The 22,950-nt window shown below is 43.2% G+C and overlaps 2 protein-coding genes across 2 annotated transcripts; one reads left to right on the top strand and one right to left on the bottom strand.

Annotated features, from left to right (window-relative positions):
- Positions 1-7,396: 7,396 nt before the first annotated feature.
- cldn5b (claudin 5b) lies at positions 7,397-8,740 on the top strand. Its single transcript, XM_080874622.1, has one exon. The coding sequence runs from the start codon at positions 7,533-7,535 to the stop codon at positions 8,178-8,180; it is 648 nt and encodes a 215-aa protein (XP_080730748.1). The 5' UTR covers positions 7,397-7,532; the 3' UTR covers positions 8,181-8,740.
- Positions 8,741-10,692: 1,952 nt separating this feature from the next.
- acads (acyl-CoA dehydrogenase short chain) lies at positions 10,693-20,642 on the bottom strand. Its single transcript, XM_080866528.1, has 10 exons — positions 20,485-20,642; positions 18,239-18,399; positions 17,766-17,915; positions 17,562-17,673; positions 16,422-16,573; positions 16,168-16,338; positions 14,670-14,807; positions 13,520-13,615; positions 13,386-13,442; positions 10,693-13,294 (listed from the first exon to the last, which is right to left on the bottom strand). Exons 1-10 carry the CDS (start codon positions 20,510-20,512, stop codon positions 13,142-13,144), a joined length of 1,218 nt encoding a protein of 405 aa, XP_080722654.1. The 5' UTR covers positions 20,513-20,642; the 3' UTR covers positions 10,693-13,141.
- Positions 20,643-22,950: the final 2,308 nt, after the last annotated feature.

Raw genomic sequence — 22,950 nt, 5'->3', positions numbered from 1 at the left:
TCCTCCCACACTAGCACCAGTATTGATCCAATAACAATACTAGCATTGTTATTGATACTATCAATATTTGTATGAATTTGCCCACCTCTAACACTCACTGGAGTTATTTATGAGGAAAGCAGCACCAAAGCACCAAAACTTTACTTTAATATTGCCCAACACTAGAATTTTAATTCTCATGAATTTGCTGTATGATATTCATATGTCTTTAATTACCTCTGCAAAGGAAGTTATTTTATTTGGGCTGATTGGATGGAGTAAATTTAGATCCGGATCTGGATCTAGAGCCAGGAAGTTTTGGAGGTTTTTTTTTTTTTTTTTTTTTTTTAAACTGTTGTTAGACAGGGCAAACAGTTCATGTTTATACTTTGAGCTGAATTATGCCCAAAACAAAAACAAACACACACACACACACACACACACACACACACACACACACACACACACAGGATGACCAACTAACAGTGAAGAAACCAAACTGCTGGCTCACATGGGAAACACTGGCACCAGGACAATGCCAAAGTTACCACAACAGTGTGCCAAGGTCTTACACCTCTAAAAGTGCCAAAAACTCACAGCAGCTTAATTTGATTGTGGATTATAAAACAGTTAAAGAGAAAAAGAGGAGAGTGCCCACAATGGTTCAGAGAACAATGAGCAACAAAGGGAAGTGATAACAGACAGGATATCCTGACAGTGCTAGTGCTGCTAGCACGTCACAGCAAAATACTGCCAGGACAAAGCATACAAGTACTCACAACAAAGTCCAAAAAGATGCCTCCTTGTAAAGATATTCATTCTGAATTTTTAAGCTCAAGTTATTATATTCTAGACAAGCCTCCACACACCCTGTGAAGTGAAATGAGTTGGAGCTGTAGTTGGAAATGTGTCAAGTTCAGTGAAGTAATTCAGACCTGGAAATGAGTTCAGCTGGGATCTATGGATTAAACTAAAGTCATGTAAACCAAAGTTAAGACAAGGTGTGTTAAATAAAATTTACAAAATGCACAAGCACAGCTGAATAAGAGTTGAATTCAAAATTGACTTTGAAGCTGAGCTGACTAAAGTGAGGAGCAAGTGGAGTAAGTATAGTTAGTGTCACGGCTGCCGAGGCGAGCCGTGTGGAGTTGGAAAAAGGACCCAAGAGCAAGCAGTGTATGAAAAGATTAGTGGAGTTTATTTACAAGGTGTCAGTGGCAGGAACAGAAAACGAATAATGAGACAAACTAACGGAAACCTAAACTGGGAAAACTAAAGAGCAACTAGAAATCCACAGGACACGAAAAGGCCCAGACAGACAAGGTCAGGGGGCCGACCCGGAGGCCAAAACAGTTCAGTTCCGGGGGCCGACCGTGTGAAAGGCAGCGGCAGTGGGGCAGGTCCGGAGGCCGGCCACGCAGTAGGCAGTGGTGTGGAAACAGTTCTGGGGGCCGACCGTGCGGACGGCAACAGCGGCGTGGAAACAGCTCTGGGGGCTGACCGTGCGGACGGCAACAGCGGCGTGGAAACAAGTCCGGAGGCCGGCCACGTGGAAGGTAGTGGCGGCGTTCAGGAGGGCGTCCACGGTGGCGGAGATGCCCAACAAGCGGCCTGGCAGATGACCGACGATGTGGAGGTGGTAGTAGGGGACCTGAAGGCTGCGTGGCCCCTGCAGCCCCAGGCGAAGCGGAGGCTGGACCAGACGAGGATGAAGACGCGGAGGCTGGACCAGACGAGGATGAAGACGCGGAGGCTGGACCAGACGAGGATGAAGACGCGGAGGCTGGACCAGACGAGGATGAAGACGCGGAGGCTGGACCAGACGAGGATGAAGACGCGGAGGCTGGACCAGACGAGGATGAAGACGCGGAGGCTGGACCAGACGAGGATGAAGACGCGGAGGCTGGACCAGACGAGGATGAAGACGCAGAGGCTGGACCAGACGAGGATGAAGACGCAGAGGCTGGACCAGACGAGGATGAAGACGCAGAGGCTGGACCAGACGAGGAGGATGATGCAGAGGCTGGACCAGACGAGGAGGATGATGCAGAGGCTGGACCAGACGAGGAGGATGATGCAGAGGCTGGACCGGATGAAGCCAAAGCAGACGCTGGACCAGGCGACGAGGATGAAGCCAAAGCAGATGCTGAAACCGGACCAGGCGAGGCCAAAGACTCTGAGGCCGCAGCAGGCGAGGGTGATGAGACTGCAGCTGGTGATGAGACTGCAGCTGGTGGCTGGACGGGCTCCTCGGGCCCCCCAGCTGACGAGGCAGATGGCTGGACGGGCTCCTCGGGCCCCCCAGCTGACGAGGCAGATGGCTGGACGGGCTCCTCGGGCCCCCCAGCAAAAACAGTCTCAGAACCAGTGGGCACTGGAGCCCCTGGCACACACAGAACAGAACCAGCAGGTGCGGAGACCTCTGGCAGGAACACAACAGAACCAGCAGGCACACGGGCCTCTGGCAGGAACGCAACAGAACCAGCAGGCACAGTGGCCCCTGGCAAACACATAGCAGACTTCAGCTGCCCAGAGCGTTGACTCTGCTTAGGCAGTGACAGCTGGGTGCAGTCCTCAGCTGGCTTCTTGACCTCCAGGGATCCAGAATCAGCTGGGGGCTGAACCCCGGCCTCTGGGGAGGCCCTGGAGTGTGTCGCAGTCTCAGAACTGGCCAGCTTTTGAGGACTGTTGACAGTATTGTTAGATTTGTCTCTCTGCTTGTAGTGGATGGGCGAGGAGCAGTGTCTTTCGGGTAGAATTGACTTGTATGGTTTTACAGGTGGAACAACTGACACAGGATGCAGGGCTGGTGGCTGCTGAACAGGAGGCTGAACTGAGGGTGACTGACATAGTGGTTGTGATGACAACGGTGGTGGAATTAGAGACTGAGCTTGAGGCCGTGCGGCTAACTGAGCTTGAGGCCGCGGTTCAAATGAATAAACAGTCCTAGTATTATCAGAGCTGGTGTTAATGGTCTCTGGGTTATATGTCAGTTTTAGCAGACCCTGGGTTGGCTGACACGGGTTTAACAGTTTCAGAAGAACAACAGCCCTTTGCTTTCACTGAAGTCTTAAAAATGCCAACCTGGGAGAGATCGGTTACCACGAAGGTAGGTAGGCTTAGCGAATTAGCTCCCACTGACACACCCCGAACAATCCCGGAAGAAAAAGTCTTAAGGTCCGAATTGGAACTGTTATCCTTCCTACTCACCTCAGTCGGCCGCTCTGATATCCTGGGGTCCGACTGTGGCGAGGGGCGTCGACGGCGTGAGTGCTGATCCCCATTTGAAGGCTGGACCGACGGGCCGGGCAGGACACTCTCCGTCGGGTCGGGGAGTGAAGCATGAGTTGCAGGGTGGGTGGTAGCAAGGGGGAGAAGATGAAGCTCGTTCAGAACAAAATTCTGTGTGAGCGGGTGAAGTGAGCTGAGCAACCAGGGGAGACCAGAAAGTAAGCGCTGTAGCCGAACAGCTATGCTTTGGCGGAATTCTCTCCCCTCATGCTCCAGCCATAGGTTAATTAATTTGTCCACTGAGTACATAATGTCCTCCCGGAGCTCCTCGGGCGGGTTGACTGCTGCTGGGTCCATAGTGGCCGGTTCGTACTGTCACGGCTGCCGAGGCGAGCCGTGTGGAGTTGGAAAAAGGACCCAAGAGCAAGCAGTGTATGAAAAGATTAGTGGAGTTTATTTACAAGGTGTCAGTGGCAGGAACAGAAAACGAATAATGAGACAAACTAACGGAAACCTAAACTGGGAAAACTAAAGAGCAACTAGAAATCCACAGGACACGGGGTGAAAGGCAGAGAGACGCAGACTGACGGAGGATACAAAAACGCAGAGAGCCACAGATGAATGCAGAAAAGCGCGGACTTACATGGAGTAATACAGACGAACCGGCAACAGGCAGGAGAACACACAGGGCTTAAATACACACACCAGTAATCAGGGGATAAGAGACAGGAGGGCAACACAGCTGGGAGAAATCAGAGCTGACGGGACAGGGGAAATGTAAACTGAACACACTCACATCAGACATGAACCTTCAGAATAAAACAGGAAATTAACAGACAGAGAACCAGACAGGACACTGAACTTGACAGGCAGACTCATGAGCAGACACAATAACACCATGGACAGACAGAGGGAACACAGAGAAGTGGGAGCAGGCAGGCAAAGAACAGAAACCTAACAAATGGCAAAATAACAACAGAATACACACTCGGAATGAACAAAAGCATAAGGAAACACAAAACACTGAGTCCTCAGACTCAGGACCATGACAGTTAGGTCAAGTCAGTTTTATTTGTAGCACAGTTAAAATGACAGGAGTGAACCCAACATGCTTCCCAGACAAAGACAAATCAAATAAAGACAAATAAAATCCAGCAATAGAAAAAAGACTAAATAAAAGAGCAGTAAGAAAATGTTCACAGTGGACTTCACAAAACCACAAGCCACCTCATGCTTCACACAGAGAAAAGTTGTGACCTAGAGGAAAGATCTGAGGCTGGGCTGAGTCCAGTGCAGTGAAAGGAAGTGGAAATATGCAGACCTTACTTAGCTATGCTAAGCTGAATTTAATAGAGCAGAAAGGAGAGGAGTGCAGAAAAATACAGTCAGGTAACCTGAGTTGTGATCATCAGAGTCCAATTAAGATGCCTCGGTGTCTCCTGGCATCTTTGGACTTATTTATAATTCTTATGTTGGACTAATCTTCACAAAATGTGATTTTATTCACTGAAAGTAGATCTCAGTGTTAATTCATCAGCAAATTATGCTCGCTGGAAGTATTTCTGTGTGGCTGTAAACACAGAAAAAAGGAGGAAGCATCTGGCTTTCTGAGGACATGTGCATTTTGCACACATTATGTACACAAACACACACACACAGTTTTTTCAATAACGATTCTTTCTGCCTGCAGGGACAGCAGTCAGAGTTTTGATTAGAGCAGCGGTTGCTATCGTGTTGTTGATCCAACAGGAACCCAGTTTTCATGACCCACTCACCTACTACGTGACATCATGACTCTTCTCCTTTATATGCATGTGTGTGTGTGTGTATGTGTGAGAGAGAAAACAGCTCTTGTAGTAATGAGTTTCCCAGGTTGAGAGCTGATTATGTTTTTCCTGAGGAGGGTCATTTGTCGGCATGCTGACGTCCAAGCTGGAGTAGCACCTGCTACCTCTGCCCTTAATCTGAAAACGTGATCATGAATTGGCCATCACGTTTTCAGTAAGAGCAAACATTTTCTGTTTGACTGTTTTCATCTTGCCCATGTATTAATCTCCCTCAGTATAGCTCTGATTTACTGCTGTTCTGGTTGAACCTGTCTGTAACGGTACTACAGCTGGTAGAGACAAAAAGATTTAACTGCTAGAATCTGGAAACTGCTTAACCTCTGCCTCTGCTTAACCTCTGCCATCTCCTGGGCCTCCTCCCGGTGGGACATGCCCAAAACACCTCACCCAGGAGGCATCCTTGTCAGATGCCCGAACCACCTCAGCTGGCTCCTTTCGATGTGGAGGAGCAACGGCTCTACTCTGAGCCCCTCCCGGATGGCTGGACTTCTCACCCTATCTCTAAGGGAGAGGCCAGCCACCCTTCGGATGAAAGCTCATTTCCGCCACTTATATCTCGTTCTTTCGGTTACTACCCACAGCTCGTAGGCATAGGTGAGGGTAGGGACATAGACCGACCAGTAACTTGAGAGCTTCACTTTTACACTCAGCTCTCTCTTCACCAAAGTCCACTGCGGCCGCAGCACCAATCCGTCTGTTGATCTCCGGCTCCCTTCTCCCATCACTCGCGAACAAGACCTCGAGATACTTGAAGTCCTCCACTTGGGGCAGGAACTCATCCCGACCCTGAGTGGGTACTCCACCCTTTTCCGGCTGAGAACCATGGCCTCCGATTTGAAGGTGCTGACCTCATCCCCACTGCTTCACACTCGGCTGCGAACTGTTCCAGTGAGAGCTGGAGGCCATCACCCAATGAAGCCAACAGAACCACATCATCCATGAAAAGCAGAGATGAGATTCTGAGGCCACCGAAGTGAAAGCCCTCCGCCACTTGGCTGTGCCTAGAAATCCTGTCCATAAAAATTAGGAACAGAAATCCCTGCATCATGTTAGTCACTATTTTAGTGGTTTGGAGCTTTGTAGAAGGTCTTTATTACAATGCCTCTTTCCTACCTCCACCCTGTTTGTGTTTATTTACTGTGTGGCATACAAGTGAGTGAATCAGCCCTTCTTACCCCCCCTAATAGCACTGCTCCCCTTCTGTCTACAGTGCAATGTCGGCATAACTAAAACCTAAAACACTGATGTTCTGGGACCCCACTGGTGATAGAGTAATTACTATAGGTGTGGTCCAGCTTCTATCAGCATGCATCATTTTCTCTACAGTAAACACACACACACACACGCGCACACACACGCGCACACACACACAGGGTATGTTAACTTCTGTTTTCCCATTAAGAAGCTGATAAAGACAAATCAATAACGGTCTCTGCTTTGCTTCTGGGCTTCATATTTTAGAAATAAAAAGATCTTTGTAGAGTAGGAAGAATGATGTATTTACAAAGATACTTGGTAAAATGTACAGCAAACTCAGGGATCATTTTTAAGACCACATTTGACTGCTAAAGAGATTGAGTCTATCCATGTTTAGAGCAGGGATAGCCAATCAGAGGCAAGGACTTTCTCTGACGCTCACTTTGAACTTCAGCCGGTGGTTATGACTAAATCCATTAACTCACTACCATGGGGAATTTGATATTTGTATTAGTAGTAGCTGTATCTAATAAACTGGTGAGTGTATGAAGGTCAGTCCTATGCGAAGCAAAAGGGTTTTTTGGTGAAGCCAATATAATACAATTAAAAATAATAATTGCAGTGAGATACATAAATATATAAAGGCATCTCTGACTATTGAAGGCATCTGTCTTCATTTAATGTCACTGAAGTCAAAGTATGGGGTGGAAACTGTCAGTTTTAAAATCTTGACTTCACTGAGGGCGTTTGAGGAAAGACAAAATTGGAATCCAGGGTAAGCATTTCAGTCATTTCACTGGCAGGTTTGGTTCACTTTGAGAGAATCAACAGAATTCAAAATGTTAAACTGCTCAACCCAACTTTAATATGACTAATTAAGTTAAAGCAACAAATTCAGACCTTCAATTAACACATACGAGTTGTCATACAAGTAATTCCTGAAGATGTTGTATTAAATATATTTGCATATTTGTATCAATATATGGGTTCTAGAGTTTAAGCCATCCCACAGACTGAACTCCGGTTCGCTGCACACAGGAGCGTGCCTGCTGATGCACGCTTATAATTGGCTGAGACAAAGATGCATTCGCAGCTGATTGGCTCAAAGTTTGCGGCTTCTGTTTTTTCAGGAGGCTGAGCAGCAGCGTGATAAAAGAGCAGCCTGTGAGCGCACGCTGTAAAAGGCGTCAGGACAGGACGGTAGAGAGCAGTCAGCAACCAGAAGACTCCCTCACTTCTCCTCCCACACAAAGAACATCAGAAGAGCTACAAGAAGCCATGCTCACCGCTTGCTTGGAGGTCCTGGGCTTGGCGCTGTGCGTCACGGGCTCTCTGCTGGCGATGGTCGCCTGCGGGCTGCCCATGTGGAGGGTGAGCGCCTTCATCGATTCCAACATCCTGGTGGCTCAGACCCTCTGGGAGGGACTGTGGATGTCCTGCGTGGTGCAGAGTACCGGCCAGATGCAGTGCAAAGTGCATGACTCCATGCTGGCTCTCGAGCAGGATCATCAGACGGCGCGCGCCCTGACGGTCATCTCCGCAGTCCTGGGGATCGTCGCCCTAGCGGTCACGGTGGCCGGAGCGCAGTGCACCAACTGCATCAGGGATGAGACGATAAAGGCGAGAGTGGTTCACGCCGGGGGAGTGATCTACATCATCAGCGGACTCTTCGTGCTCGTCCCGCTCTGCTGGATGGCCCATCGCATCATACTGGACTTCAACAACCCCAACATCCCTTCCTCCAAGAAGAGAGAGATCGGAGCGGCAATCTATGTGGGCTGGGCGGCCGCCGCGCTGCTGCTGCTCGGCGGGACCCTGCTGTGCTGCTCCTTCTCCCAGACGGTCAGGGGCGCAAATCCCATGAAATACACTCCAACCAAGACGATCGCAGTGAACGGGGAGTTCAACAAGAACCTGTATGTGTAAACTAGAAGACATTGTATACAGGACACTTTGATTTGTAGCAGTTTTGCTATTTTGAATCTCTGAAAGATGCGGTGCCTCTATACATACTCATGTGACGTACTGAGGGCGCTCATTTGACGCTTAATGCAGCTGTAACTGTAGCTTCGGAGCACGATCGTGTCACATATGTGAGTTACTGCTCTGAATATTGTGTAGTATTTTTCCAATAGCGGAAGTAGTCAGCAGTTCACTCCTGAGAAACGCGTTTAGGATTGAAAAGATGTTGAATGTGTTGCCAGGAACTTTTAATAACCATGTGGCTGCTGAGGCCGAGTGTTGAGCCTCGGCCTCTGAACGGCTTCAGTGTAAATATGTTTTCCTCTTCCTCTCTCAGTCAGTGGACTTATTTCGATGTTTGTGAGAATTCGCAGGGTTGGCAATAATTCAAACCCTGCGCACCCAGGCTCTAATCAAGGGGACAGTTTGCATTTCTCCTTATGCCATCAGGTATTTTTTAGAGTACTTTTTCTAATAAAGAAGAAAAAACACTTGTGTGCCTTTACTATTTATATCTCAGTCAATCAATCACTACGCATTTGCCTGCTGTTATCAAAAAATCGTGAGGAAAATATATGAACTATTTCAGTTGTAGAAAATTCTGAGGTCCGTTTTGTAAGTGGCTGTGATTTAAAAGCAAATTAAAACCTTTCATAATAAAGTGATTAACATAATGTGACAAAACAAGTGCTTCCGATTTCTGTCCAAAACAAGAGTGATGAAGAGAAATGAAGCTGAACTAGGACCAGGATGTGTGTTCGTGTAATACCACTTTGGAACACAAGATGGTGCAACAGTTTTCTCCCCCACCTAACTACACTCAGTATGTTTTATAAGAATATTTGCTAGCTATTCTAATTTTATCCCGTAGAGAAAACACACTGAAAGAGCTAACAGATGATGAGGCATTGAAGAAAAATCCAATACAAGGTGTTGCTTCCTTTTCGGGGGGACAAGAGAACCCAAAGCACACAAGCAAAATACCCTCCACAGCACAAGAGAGCCACCACACCCTCTCACTGAAGCACTCACAGTTTCAGGGCTTTAATGTCTTTTGTTTCCCATTTGGACCAACAAACCAATCCAGAATCTTGAGTATAGCAAAGCCAACCTTTTCCGTCACAGAGCAGCCTAACCCGGGATGGGATGTTTACTGGCTGTTGGTTTAGGCATCTCAGTGGGTGCTTTAAAAAGATCTAGACTGTTGCTGTTACTGTACTAACATGATGGTCCACACTCTCTGATATTACCATGAGCTTCACTTCTTTTATAAAGGTCTTCTGGCCTTCTGGTACATTCATAAAGTAGGTGTGACAGTGTCATCAGCAGGTTTGTCTGTAAAGGAAACTAAAAATAGAAAAACAATGGCAAATAATCAGATTCCTGGTTCTTGCACCCTAACAGAGTGGTACATGGGAGAGCCATTTGAACAGTGCACCCAGCACATCATTAGGGTCTGTGCAATCAAAAGGGTGCAACTCCAGCCACAGGAAGCTTGGCCTAGATCTGGGAGAGTGGAGCAATTAGTGCCCTCATGTGCATAAACAGAAAAGGAAAACATGCACACAAACACCATCAGGACAACAACCCCGCACAGCACACACACAACACACACACACACAGTATGTGGCCAATCGCACGAACATTTCCCCTCTGACTGAGATTCCAAGCAAGTGGAACAACAACTTCCACTTTTCAAAAAGAAGCCTGTTTTTGGTTTTAGTGTTGCTTAAAGAGAAAGCAGCCAAACCCAGTACACTGTAAATACTACATGTGTGTTTAGACAACAAAGTCTAGAAGATCAATGGTGCAAACTTGGAGTTAGCTCAGAACTTTAAAAAAAACCAAACCCCTGACAACTGAACGTAATTACCTGAAAAAGTCTTAAAGGTTCTGTTTTTAAAAGAACCTGAAAAAAGAACTATTTGATTAAACACGTCTAAGCACATTAAAGCCAGAATTCTATCCAAATGATATAAAAGCTAGAAATGACAAGGCAAGAACACTATTCTCCTGCATTCCCAGTGCTTCCAACCATACATCATTCTAAAACATGGATAACACTGGGACTAAGCTCAGCACAATCAACATGTTGCCACGGATCTACTAATTATTCAGTGTTCGGAAAGCATTCACGATAGCCCAAGAGAGCAAAGACAGTCATGAATGTTTTGCATGTTTATATGGACTGTATATAAAAGATGGAGCCGTCTTCTTTGTCTTCGAGCTGCTCCCTTCAGCATTTGCCACAGCAGATCATCTGTCTCCATCTCATGCTGTCCCTAGCACGTCCTCCATCACTACTGTGACTTCATTTATTAGTTTCATAGGCCTGTCGTAAAGAAACAGGGACACTGTGCTCCATGATAACTTCTAGATCACAATTATGACTGACTTCAAACTTTAATATGAGTAATTTAAAAACTGAAACCGTCTGCGATCCAACTCTTTTTTGAGCTATGAAGCTTCAATTTTAAAGTTGGACATGCTAACATGAGAGTCTGTGGGGACTGACTCACTTTTAGGGTGGACGTTTTTGGCAGTAGTTGCAGTTTTGTACCCTTGGTACCAACTGAGCATCATGTAAACCCCACAGCCGACCGGAGCATTGTTGCTGACGTCTTTTATGTGATGGGACATAATTTCCAGTTTTCATTCACTCACAGATCATTTTTATGGCATCAGCAATTCTTTATTATCAACATCTGCACACTATGTGTTACGATAAAATATGTACAAGCCACTGAGGCACAGGAGGTATGTGAGGCAGATATACAGGATTTTATTACACAACCTCTAACATTCACACATAAATCAAAAAAGTGACCTCCTTCAACCCTTTATCTTGAAAAAACTGTAGTCGGCAAGTGGGAGTTCGCTGATCTTGTGTCTGTGATTATAGTGCAGTGATTGATGACTCAATCAGTAATTAATGAGCCACGGATGAAGGCACTCTGTCGCCCACTGGTGGCTTAACCTCCTCATAGGAGGCCAAAGAAAAGAGTCATTTGTCCTCCAGTTCATGTATGACACCCCATCAAAGGTGGGTAATATTCATGATCGCAGAGGGTTTCGTTACACAGTGTTTGCTCATAGCACCAACCCACACTGACAAGCCCAATAGTAACTAATGACAATAAAGGTCGTCATGTATGGGGAGAGAAATGTGTCTCAAAAGGGTTCCAAACACGTACAATACACATAATACGTGCTGGGTGTGTTCAAAAAGTACCTTCCTTTTCCTATTCCCAACCTCTCTTCCTTCCTACTACTTTTCCTTTTTTTAAAGGTAGGAAAATTGCTATGGACTCAGGAAAAGTGAAGCTTGGTGAGCTGAGAATTGGAACAGCCTTTCGCTTGTTTCTCCTCATCAGTGTGACGACGAATGTCCGCTATGTTGAAACTGCAATATGCAGAGGATAGATTACAAAATGCGCACCTTACATGGCCACAATGTGTTCAAACACTGTTGTTTATGGAGGTCGAATAAACCAGAACAGCCTGTGAAAAATATCCCACGATTACAAAGGTTGGCAATTTCAAGGAGGAGGAAGATTTAGTGCCAGACTAATATCTACAGAAAACGAAAGCCTTCTTCACGCGTTAAAAATCTGCTGGGTTTAATAAAGAGACTCTGTGTCTGTTTGTGACTGACAGTTGTAAACAGGAGAATTTTTGTGGCCGGTCATACGGTAGATGTATTTGTATGAATTTCAAATCCAAATTCAAATTTAAATTTCGAATTTGAATTTGTTGTGTATTTGTATGAATTTGACATTCAGGAGAATTTTTAATCGAGTCACGCAAATGTGAATGAAAAAGTCTGTGACATATAAAAATACCAGTATGTCACAGCTACTTCACACACATGGCACAGCAATACAGTGACGGCTGTTTTCAAAGAGGCTCTCGTATTAAACATGAGGTCACACTGGATTATTCTGGTCGCTAGGCCTCTCCATGCTCTAAGCAGAATGCTGCTTTTCACTGAAGTGAACTGGCTGCATCTTTGTATAGAAATTACAGCGGTTCACCCTGCGACGCCTATAAAATAGAATGCATCTTATTTTCTTATATTTTCCTGCTGCGATCCAGTGGAACTTGTTTCCTCCTCCATGTTTGGGCTTATTTGATTGCCTTTAATTGTTTTAATGAACAGTCATATGGAAGCAATAAAGGAAGCATGGAAGCTCCTTTCCTTAGTATTTGTATTATTATGTATATGATCTTAGTGTTATGACCACCACACAGATACTTCTGGGTCACATCTCTCAGTGAAGAACCTTTATAAGCAAAATACTTTTGGAACACACTCTCCCTTTCTTCATTTCACCAATTATTTTGTAATTTTTAGTCTTTTGCAATTTTCATACTTTTATTTGCATTTGTAAACCACTCTACAATGCCACATTTCCTCTCCTGAAATTTGAAGCTCAAAGTTTTCTACTATATTTCAGGTCTGTTTGAGATTTGATGCTTCTTAGCGTGGATTCTCCAAGTCTCTGGAACTGCATTCATATCCAAAAGAGAGCCCCAGTTGTTTTTTGACTGTGGTGGGAAGTGCTGTCCTTTAGCAGCTTTGATGAGGTTCTCTGTGGTGGTTCATATCCTAAAATCACTTAGGAAGAAGATCTACTTTTATCATTGGATACGAGTGTGTTTTCAGCCTTCTTTTAAATGTGGGTGAACTGACGCTTAGGTCAGGCTAGGTGGGCAGATTAGTAGATTTGAACTGGTTCCCGTTTTTCCTCCAGCCATGACGGCATAAAATAACCTGAAAAGTGTCATCTCCAATCTAACTGGCGTCAAAGTTGTTTCAAAGCTGTCAAGTAAGATGAGAAAGGCCTCTTTGTCTTAAAGGATGAGGTGGAGTCTGAGCTGACTGATCACACATCAGAGGTAGACAGACAGCGATAGCAGTCCATTTATAACTGGTATTCTTTCAGCAGCTGGCCAGCGATCACCAGTCTCTGGATCTCGCTGGTGCCTTCGTAGATCTCCGTGATGCGGGCGTCACGGTAGTGCCTCTCAGCAGGCATGTCTGTCACGTAACCCATCCCACCCAGAACTTGGATCGCCTGATTTGAAGTGCAAAAAGAATATACGACGATAAGAAGAAGGGTCTGTATGTGTTCATTTCTTGACTCTGCATTACAACCGCTTTGTTACCTGGTGTGAGCAGAAAGTTGCAGCTTCAGACGCTGCTAGTTTGGCCATTGCAGCTTCCTGCAGGAGAAGAAGAGCCAAAAGTGATGTCTGATATTCTCTATCAAATGCAAACCTTAACTCAGAGGTGACGGTACCTTAGTGAATGCTTTCTTTGAGTCTCGAAGAAGCGCAGCCTTCCAGGTGAGCAGCCGAGCGCCCTCTATTGCCACAGCCATGTCTGCCAGTTTGAACTACATGAATTAAAAGCATCAAGAAAACTACATTCAGCACAACACTGCCAAGCACCATATATACTGCCCTGCAGTGAATGGGAGGAAGGTATACAGCACATACGCACACACGCTACTTTATTAGCTACGCCTTGCTAGAAACTAGATGGACCAGTCTAACCCTGCAATCTGACTGCAGCAGCAGAATACTGTACTGAAGCCGTTTCTAATTTCGCCCTGAATTTGTTTTCAATTCAGTTCAAATTAGTATTATTTCTATAGCTCCAATTACCAACAGTTGCCTCAAAACCCTGGAAGATTTCTTTGTGTAAGCAACCAAACCTTCGTCTGACTTATATTAGCTAATCCTAGCTTACTTGCTAACCCAAATGATTCACTAGCTACCCAGCATCACAAGCAAATAAATGCCCATCTAGTCCTTGTGTAGCGTTTGTGTGTATGCACTAAATTCAGGAGATACTCCAAAATCATACCTTTAATATGCTAAATGCACAAATCTCCTTAATACAATAAATCAATTATCTAACAAAACAAAGCTCAAGTCATTTAGGAACAATTCCAACTCCCCTCTAAAGACTTGTATAGATATTTTCAAATAAGACACTACATCCTGAACCATAAAGAATGAGATATGAATCATAAAGCTCCGAACAACAGCTTTCTCATATATAAAAAAGGCTTATAAATGAGCCCCCACCATCCACAACACAGTGGAAACAGAGACCGATACATTAGATGAGAAATGGAGCATCTAAAGTTGATGAGTCCAACCTGGTCTTCCAGTATAAATATACTTCTGGCTTTACTTTGAATATCTTAAAATAAAAAGCTTTGTGTTTTTAGCTTCCTGTCAGAGGAAACGTGACATCAAGGCTTCCCGTGAACTCGAATAAATGTTCTTTCAGAGACAACTGCTACATGCTAAAATCAGGGCTTTGTGTGGAAATGTGTCCCAAGATAAACTTCTCAACATCCTGGCAAGCAACAGAAGTGAACATCACTTAGAAAGGTTTTAAATACAGTAAAATAACAGTTGTTATAACTCTCCTGTTACCTGAATGGCTTGCAGCTTGCCAATGGGAGCTCCAAATGCAGTTCGTCTGTGTGCGTAATCAGCAGCACATTCCAGAGAAGCCTGAGCGATACCGAGAGCCTGAGCTGCAATGCCGATCCGCCCGCTGTCCAGCGTTTGCTGTGCAACACAAAGATGGGAGGTTACGGTTACTTTCCCCCCCTGTATAAAATGGGAAAACTGTAACAATGCACACAATTCTGAAAGAGCCAAGAGAGAAAAGCCTTCACCTTGATTTATATTAAACCATGTCAAGGAACCATGTCCAAATATACAATGGTCTCCAATGATCCATCAAGTATTTTCAATAATTCGATTATAAAGAAAAAAAAAATTTCTTGTTTCGATGCTGTGTTTAATGCACGTCTCTGTACGCGCCACTTTCATCATGGAAATGCGAATGCAAGCATTTCACCCACACCCAATATTTTTCATATTTAAAAATATAAAAATTAAATACCATCATAACATCTTGCTTTCAGTGGCACAAAAACTTTCCAAACACAGGGCAAACTCCAGAATGTTGATATGCTTTATGCCTTATTTTAGATTACATATTTACCTTATTTTATTTGGCTTTGACACTACTTGAGAGCATGTATATATTTTTGCATTTAAGAAAAGGTTTTCTCTAAAAAAATTAAATAAATAAATAACATTTAACATTGCGGAAAAAACCACAAAGGGTTTGTTTTTTGACAAATGAATCAGATGAGGAATGAAACAAAAAACATTTCTAAAATGGAAATCAATGACCAGTTTGTTTTGAAAGACCTGTATTTTTTATCTTTTGAATATTTATCATTGCTGATTAATAAGGCAAAAGTATTTCTTATCCAATTACTCCATTCATAGATCGATTACTCAATTACTAAAATATTTGATAGCTGCAGCCCTGTATTGAATGGTTTTTGCTCAAATCTGAATACATTACAATGTAACTTAAAAAACACTGATGTGGCTTCAGTCAGTATTTTGCTGCTAACATTAGTGAGTAAGTAGACCAACTTTTGCCATCTACCCATGCTGTGTAAGTGGGTAAGCTAACATTAACTAACAGTAGCCAGGAAATTTCAGGTATTTTCTAATAAAGCCTGTCCTTCATTTCCTGTTGTTACAGGACAATGAACCCATCTTGTTTGCAAACATGATTCACAGCAAACACATGTTAGTGGAAATACAAGCTAGCAGTAACTTAGCTACACAACATACATATGGTATGTCAAGTCCAAATAAACTTTGTTCTCACTGTAATGACAGCATATACACAAACAAGTCTCCCAGTTGTTATATGCGCGTGTTATGTGCTACTAGGCAGGAGAAAAAGAGGAAGACCCAAAATGGAGTCACGAGTAAGATTGAATAAAATGACTGAATGAAATTCTAAAAATGCAAAGCCTGCCTCCACCAGCCTTTCACATAAAAAAAGCATCATTGTCTGTTTCATTACATCTCTACAAAGAAAATATCCAGAGCTAACCATGGCGATTTTGAATCCTGATCCACGTGGGCCCAGCATGTATCCCAGTGGTATCCTGCAGTCCTCCAGGATAATATTAGCAGTGGATGAGGCCCTGATGCCCAATTTGTCTTCCTTTTTCCCCAGAGAAAGCCCTGGGTGTGGCATGGGGACAAGGAAAGCACTGATTCCCTACAGAATAGAAACAGCATTCCCGATCATTACAGGTGTACATCATCTCTGCGGTGAGAACGTGGAAATGTGCTGCGTCATGCCTTGTGTTTCAGTGTCTTGTCTGTGGTGGCAAAGACAATGGCAGCAGAGGCATCCCAGCTGTTGGTGATCCAAGCTTTGGTTCCGTTCACCACCCACTCATCTCCCTCCTGATGTGCTGTGGTGGAGGCTGCACCCGCATCACTGCCATTGCCTGGAATTTTAATTCAATTACTTTAGTTTGATGAAAGAAAGAAAAATGTGTGCTAAAATGTGTCCAGACAACCCTTAAACATATATCACATCCACATATATTAGCGGCTGTTGTTGTGAATTGGTGTTATACAAATAAAATTGAACTGAATGAACTGAGTATATACAATATATACATACAGTGGCTTGCATAAGTATTCGGCCCACTTGAACTTTTCCACATTTTGTCACATTACAGCCACAAACAAGAATCAATTTTATTGGAATTCCACGTGAAAGACCAACACAAAGTGGTGCACACGTGAGAAGTGGAAGGAAAATCATACATGATTCCAAACATTTTTTACAAATGAATAACTGAAAAGTGGGGTGTGAGTAATTATTCAGCCCCCTGAGTCAATACTTTGTAGAACCAGCTTTTGCTGCAGTTACAGCTGCCAGTCTTTTAGGGTCTGTCTCTACCAGCTTTGCACATCTAGAGACTGAAATCTTTGCCCATTCTTCTTTGCAAAACAGCTCCAGCTCAGTCAGATTAGAGCAGGGGTGTCAAACTCAAATACACAGTGGGCCAAAATTCAAAACTGGAACAAAGTCGCGGGCTAACATTAATATTTATTAAAAATAATAATAATAATAATAATCTTCCTCCAGATATAAAAATGAATCTTTTCTTATGGACTCCAACAAGTTTTGCTGAAAAACTGAATTTGGAACAAGCAAAGCTTAATACTAAAAATATATATATATTAGCTGTATAATACCAGTAGGCCAGCTCTAATAGTAATTTGGTATGGCTTCGCGGGCCAAATGTAATTAGGGCCAGAGTTTGACACCTATGGATTAGATGGACAGCGTTTGTAAACAGCAGTTTTCAGATCTTGCCACATATTCTCGATTGGATTTAGATCTGGACTTTGACTGGGCTGTTTTTCTTCTACTACACGACTCAAAATTAAAGCAGACTTTTGTGTCAGACAGGTCGCATTTACCTGGCTCACTGAGGGCAAAGCAGCCCACCTTCTCTCCTGTGGTGAACGGCTGGATCCACTGCTTTTTCTGCTCTTCTGTACCAAACTTTAGTATCGGTCCAATGTACAGAGACTATAGGCCAAATAACACAGAACAGGCAGCAATCAGAAGACAAACACAGCCATGTTCACGCTCGGCTCTCTTTGCTGACAGATTGTACTCACATTGTTAACAGAGACCACGACTCCGGTGCTGGCACAGCCTCTACTGATTTCTTCCATAGCCAGACTGTACGCCAGGTAGTCCATCCCAGCTCCACCCAGCTCCTCTGGTACTTCCATGGCCATCACACCCATTGCCCCCAGTTCTTGAATCTGGACGGCCAAAAGAATATTTACAGCTATGCATTCACCAAAGCACTGAATCTCTATTACTATCTCGCACTATTATTCTTCTTCATTATTCCAAAGTTCTTCCACTTCTCAGTTTTATAATGATTTTAAAAGTTGTGTATTTCATGAACTTCCTGGTCCCAGTGCAGCCTACTCACAGTCTAAGAACCAGGACAGATGGATATTAAAGATGAACTCAGAAACTTTCAGGATTCGAGAAAAAATGTTGGTATCTTTAGACACAAACTTATGATGAACTACACATTTTGCCTGATAATAGTCACTGTGCAGCTTTGTGCGGGTACCTGTTTAGCGGGGTAAACATGCTCTTTGTCTAGTCTGGCAGCGATGGGGGACAGCTCTCTGTCAGCGTAGTCTCTGCAGGTCTGTCTGAGTATCTGATGAGTTTCTGGTAACTCTGCGAGCTGAGACAGGCTTCGACAACCAGTGAAAAACGAGCTGAGAGCTGAGGAAGAGAAGAAGAAAAAGGTTTTGAATACTCAATAAATCAACTTTATCAATATTTAGTCATGCTTGTGGTGTGTGCTATAGGTGACAGCATCATCCGACTAGCCACTTGGATTCAGACTGAAAACCCTCAAAAGCTGTTAAGCCATTCAGCAGTCAGTTAATAAATTACTTCATAGTGAGTGTAGAAACCATCATGATCCCCAGAGGATGAACCCTGCTAACTTTGAAGGACATTCAGGGCCAGCAGCAGTTACATAAGCACGTTTTCCAAAAGCCATGTGACCCTTTAATTAATTGGTTTGATGGTAAGACTTAATAATGAGCCCCAGCTGCAGCTTCAAACATACCCCGGGCGAGCCAGATGTGACATGTTATTATTACAAGTGTAATGATTCATAAAGTTCAGTTTTCTTGCTATGTTATTACGTGAACTGTCAGGACAAAGGACAGCTGAAAGTGCAAAGCTCATTAACTACACTGACATTTCATCAGTGCTATGATGCATTAACAGTGCTTGTTGTAGCAGACTCTCAATAACACAGCTCTGGAAACACTGCAGTCCTAACAGCCTGAAAAAGAGCTCAAACATGCCCATATTATGAAGAAGGTATCTTACCGCCACATCAAATTCCATCTGTTCAATTAAATTTTATTTAATACATCAGAATTTGGTGGAAATCTTGTCAAAAAGAAAAAAAAAAAAAAAAAAAAAAAAAAAAAGCTAGGATGGGATTATATTTCCACTGTTTCGAATCCCCTCTTTTTTCCTGTGAACTCAGGAGAGCAGATGCTGGACCTTTGTCCATTTCTTGTCTGACAGAGGATTCTAGCTGCTCAGTAGTCCTGGGTCTACTTTGTCCCATTTCTGGTTTCATGTTCACATCCAAATGTTTTTAGTTGGTGAAAGGCTGAACTCCAGGGAGGACATGCTGTTGGAATAGATGCAGGATGTGGTTCAGCATCATCTTCTGTGTTTAAGACCTGTGCAGCAGCTGCCAGTTCCACAAGCACTTTTGATAAAAGGCTTCTTCTCTGCATTTGGACAGCACAGTGAGCCGTGTTCACAGACAGCAATTTCTGGAAGTCTTCTTGGGCCATGCATTGATTTCCATCACAGAATCATACTCTGTTTTAATGCAGTGCTGTGAACAGGGTGGACACCAGTGTCAGGGATTTGTGACAGAAGGATGGTTGGGAGACAGTGGCACTGACACAAAGATAGGACACTCATCTAAAGATGTTCAAATCTTCATTGTGAGTGAGCAGGATGGACAAGCTTAGAAAAGAGGACATCAGAGGGACCGTACAGGTTGAGCAATGTGGAGATAAAGTTAAAGAGGTAAGGCTGAGATGGTTTTCGACATGCGTATAATGAATTCATTGGACAGAGGATGTTGAAGAAGGAGCCGCGAGGCAGGAGGAAAAGAGGAATTTCTCAGGGGGGGATTGTAGTGAAGGAGGACATGCAGAGGGTTGGTCTGATAGAGGAGGATTCTGGAACAGGGTGAGACGTAGGCAGACGATCCACTGTGGCGACCCCTACAGCGAGCAGCCGGAAGAAGAAGACAGGACACCGGCTCACCAGTAAACGTCACGTTATTTAGGTAAAAGGTCGAGCTCACCATCGCATGTTTGACACTTCTAAAAATCCTGACAGAAAGAAATCTCTCTCACTCAGACTCTGATAACACAGAAGTTCCTCTCGAAAATGGAGTCGGTGCTGTTAGAGTTATTGATCACAGCTAGACGACAAACTTGTAACCCTTTTAGCCGAGGAGCTAACAGTAACAAACATGCTTACCACTAAGATACGTCGCCTTTTATATCAGTTATTCAAAGCTGGCAGACGTGTGGATTTTTACTGCCATATATAGTGTCATATATAGTGTTCAATGATGGAAACATATGCTTGGCATAACATAAACGTGTGACCAGTGGTTATGTGTTGGGCTAAGCTAACTTGGTGTGATATTGCCGTTCGTGCACAGCTAACATTAGAGAAATATCGTGTTCTAGTGACAGGTAAATTTTCTTCTGAAAGTCCTTCATTGTTCGGTCTTTTCTTTCATAATGTTCCTACCTCTTCTTGCTTTGAAAAGTGCAGCCATGTTACCGTCCTCTCTGCTCGAAGCACAGCCCTCGAGTTCAACAGCACTGTTATGAAGCCCACTGCTGCATTCACGTACTGTCGGATACTATTATTACTATTGCGGGGGAAGCACTAAACCCCTTTTACTTCTTCTTCTTCTTCGTCGTCGTCGTTTTTTTTTTGGCGATTGGCAAACAACGATGTGGTGCATTACCGCCACCAAGTGCCTTGGAGTGTGGACAAAAATTCGCTCATACCAAATAATCAAAAAATAAATAAAAATGAAAATAAACAAAATTTAAAAATTGCCTTCCATATAAATTGGTCTGTTTTAGAAACTGAAATAAAGCAATAAAACTTTCACAACTGGAGTTCCTTTGCAATAAATTCTTTCTATCTAGCTTGTTTTTCCCCAGGATTTGGAATTAGTTGGCTTCTTCCTTCCTGATAATTTTGACAGTGCAACAGACCATGTTCAGTGGTTTCAGTAATTCCACAGTGACTACATTTCCCTATTTGATGTTTCCCTATAATGAATAGTGAGCTGTTTAACCCAGCGTGTCCAAATCTGAATCGAGATATAATTGTCTCTTCTCTCCTGGTTCTCCCTGTGCTTCTCATGTTCCCTGTCTCCCTCCTCCTCTCACTGCTGTTGCCATCTTTCCCTCATTTTCTGTTTTACATGCTCTTCATTTCAGCTTTACTAATACTGATATTTAAATCAACTGGATCTCCTTTAGCAGCCTTCTTTGCAATTTTATCTGTCACCTCATTGCCAATAACACCATAATGTGCTGGTATCCATACGAATTTAATTGTCAGTCCCATCATATTTAATCTCAATTAAAATGTCTGGTTTTTCTACACCAATATATCATTAATCATTCTCTCTATTATTTAGCATATTTTAGAAGTCAGTGCTATTGGTCTATAATTATCTGGTTTTGTTTCATCTTTCCCTGGTTTGCATATCGGGACCGGGACAGGAGGCCCTGGATGACCATGGAGGTCTAAACAACAAAACAAAAAAACTGCCCACTTGGTGGAAAAATGCACCATGTCGACCATGTAAGAGGGGGAAGTTTTAGGAGTGACAGCAACAGAGAGAGGGAGAGAGAGAAAGAAAGACAGCAGAAAAAGAGAGAAATCAAGTTTTGAGAGATTTGTGATGTTTAGCGTGTTTTGAGTGTGTAGTTAATGTGTTGTCTTGTGTAGTTAGTGTGTAGTGTTGTGGATAGTTTTGTGTTGTGTGTCAGAACAATGAGGCGACTGCTGTCTCCAGGTAAAAAACAGGAGTGACACACCTGCTGCTGTCAGACCTGCAGGCATCAGGCTGTGATGTTCTCCTTTATAGTGGACAGAAATATTTGGAGTGGCACAAATAATTTGTGTGACATCTTATTGAATGCAGAACAGCTGATTGTTCTGTAAATAGTTTGAAATGGTTATTTAAGAAAGGGTAAAAGGTAAATGGATGCAAATAACTTTGTTGTTTGCAAAACTTGTGCATATGACTTTAAAACTGGCAATTTATATTTGCATTTAAAGTTATGAAATATGATTCATTAAACATGTTTGTGGTTGTTACAGTAAAAAAAATATCACTTTTTCTACTCAGATTTTATGTTTTTGTCTGATTTTAGATCAACTGTGTTAATACAGTATGTCAAAATGAAAACATAACTGTAAATTCAGACACGTGAGGTTGTGCTGAAAAGGATGATACCAAACAAGGCAAAGCAAATAGTTTTTAAAGGTCAAATGTAGAGGAAACATCAAAAGTAGTCAAAAATGGCCAATTATACCCTGGACCCCAGAGGTTTTTTTTTTAAAGTAACGCAATAGTTACCTTTCAAGTAATTAATTACTTTTAGAATCTTGTAACTCAGTTACTAACTCAGTTACTTTTTTGAAGAAGTAACTAGTAACTATAATTAATTACATTTTCAAAGTTACTTGCCCAACACTGCAGATGACACAACCATGGCAGGTAGGGCGGCAATGATTCATCGAGTAATTCAAATAATTAGGTTATAAAAAATGCAATACTTTGTTTAATGCACACCTCTGTAGCATGTTAATGTATTAAATGACGTAAACCCAAGTGTTTCACATTTGCAACAAAGAAACCAGACAAAGACAAAGTGGATGAGCAGCTGGTACACTCTCCACTTGTCTCAGAAATGTGAACGTTTTACACATTAAGCACTATTGCCAAAGTAACATTGCTATGGTTACTATCCCGACTTTGTTTGTTTAAGCATTACGTTGCTGTCAAAATCAAATATACAGCAGATTAAATCAAAAATTCAGTCAAATAGACTTAGGCTTAGGCTGCTGCCCCCGCGACCCAGCCCCGGATAAAGCGGAAGAAGATGGATAGATGGATGGATGGATAGTTCTTTATATTTTATCATGTTGCAGATTTAGCTCATTTGCTCTGAGTCTTCATGTAGG

Source organism: Rhamphochromis sp. 'chilingali' (genome assembly GCF_963969265.1).
Source record: "Rhamphochromis sp. 'chilingali' genome assembly, chromosome: 2".
In the NCBI taxonomy this organism is placed as follows: Eukaryota; Metazoa; Chordata; class Actinopteri; order Cichliformes; family Cichlidae; genus Rhamphochromis; species Rhamphochromis sp. 'chilingali'.
Note: the sequence above shows the minus strand (reverse complement) of the source record. Positions and strands in the feature narration are given on the sequence as shown.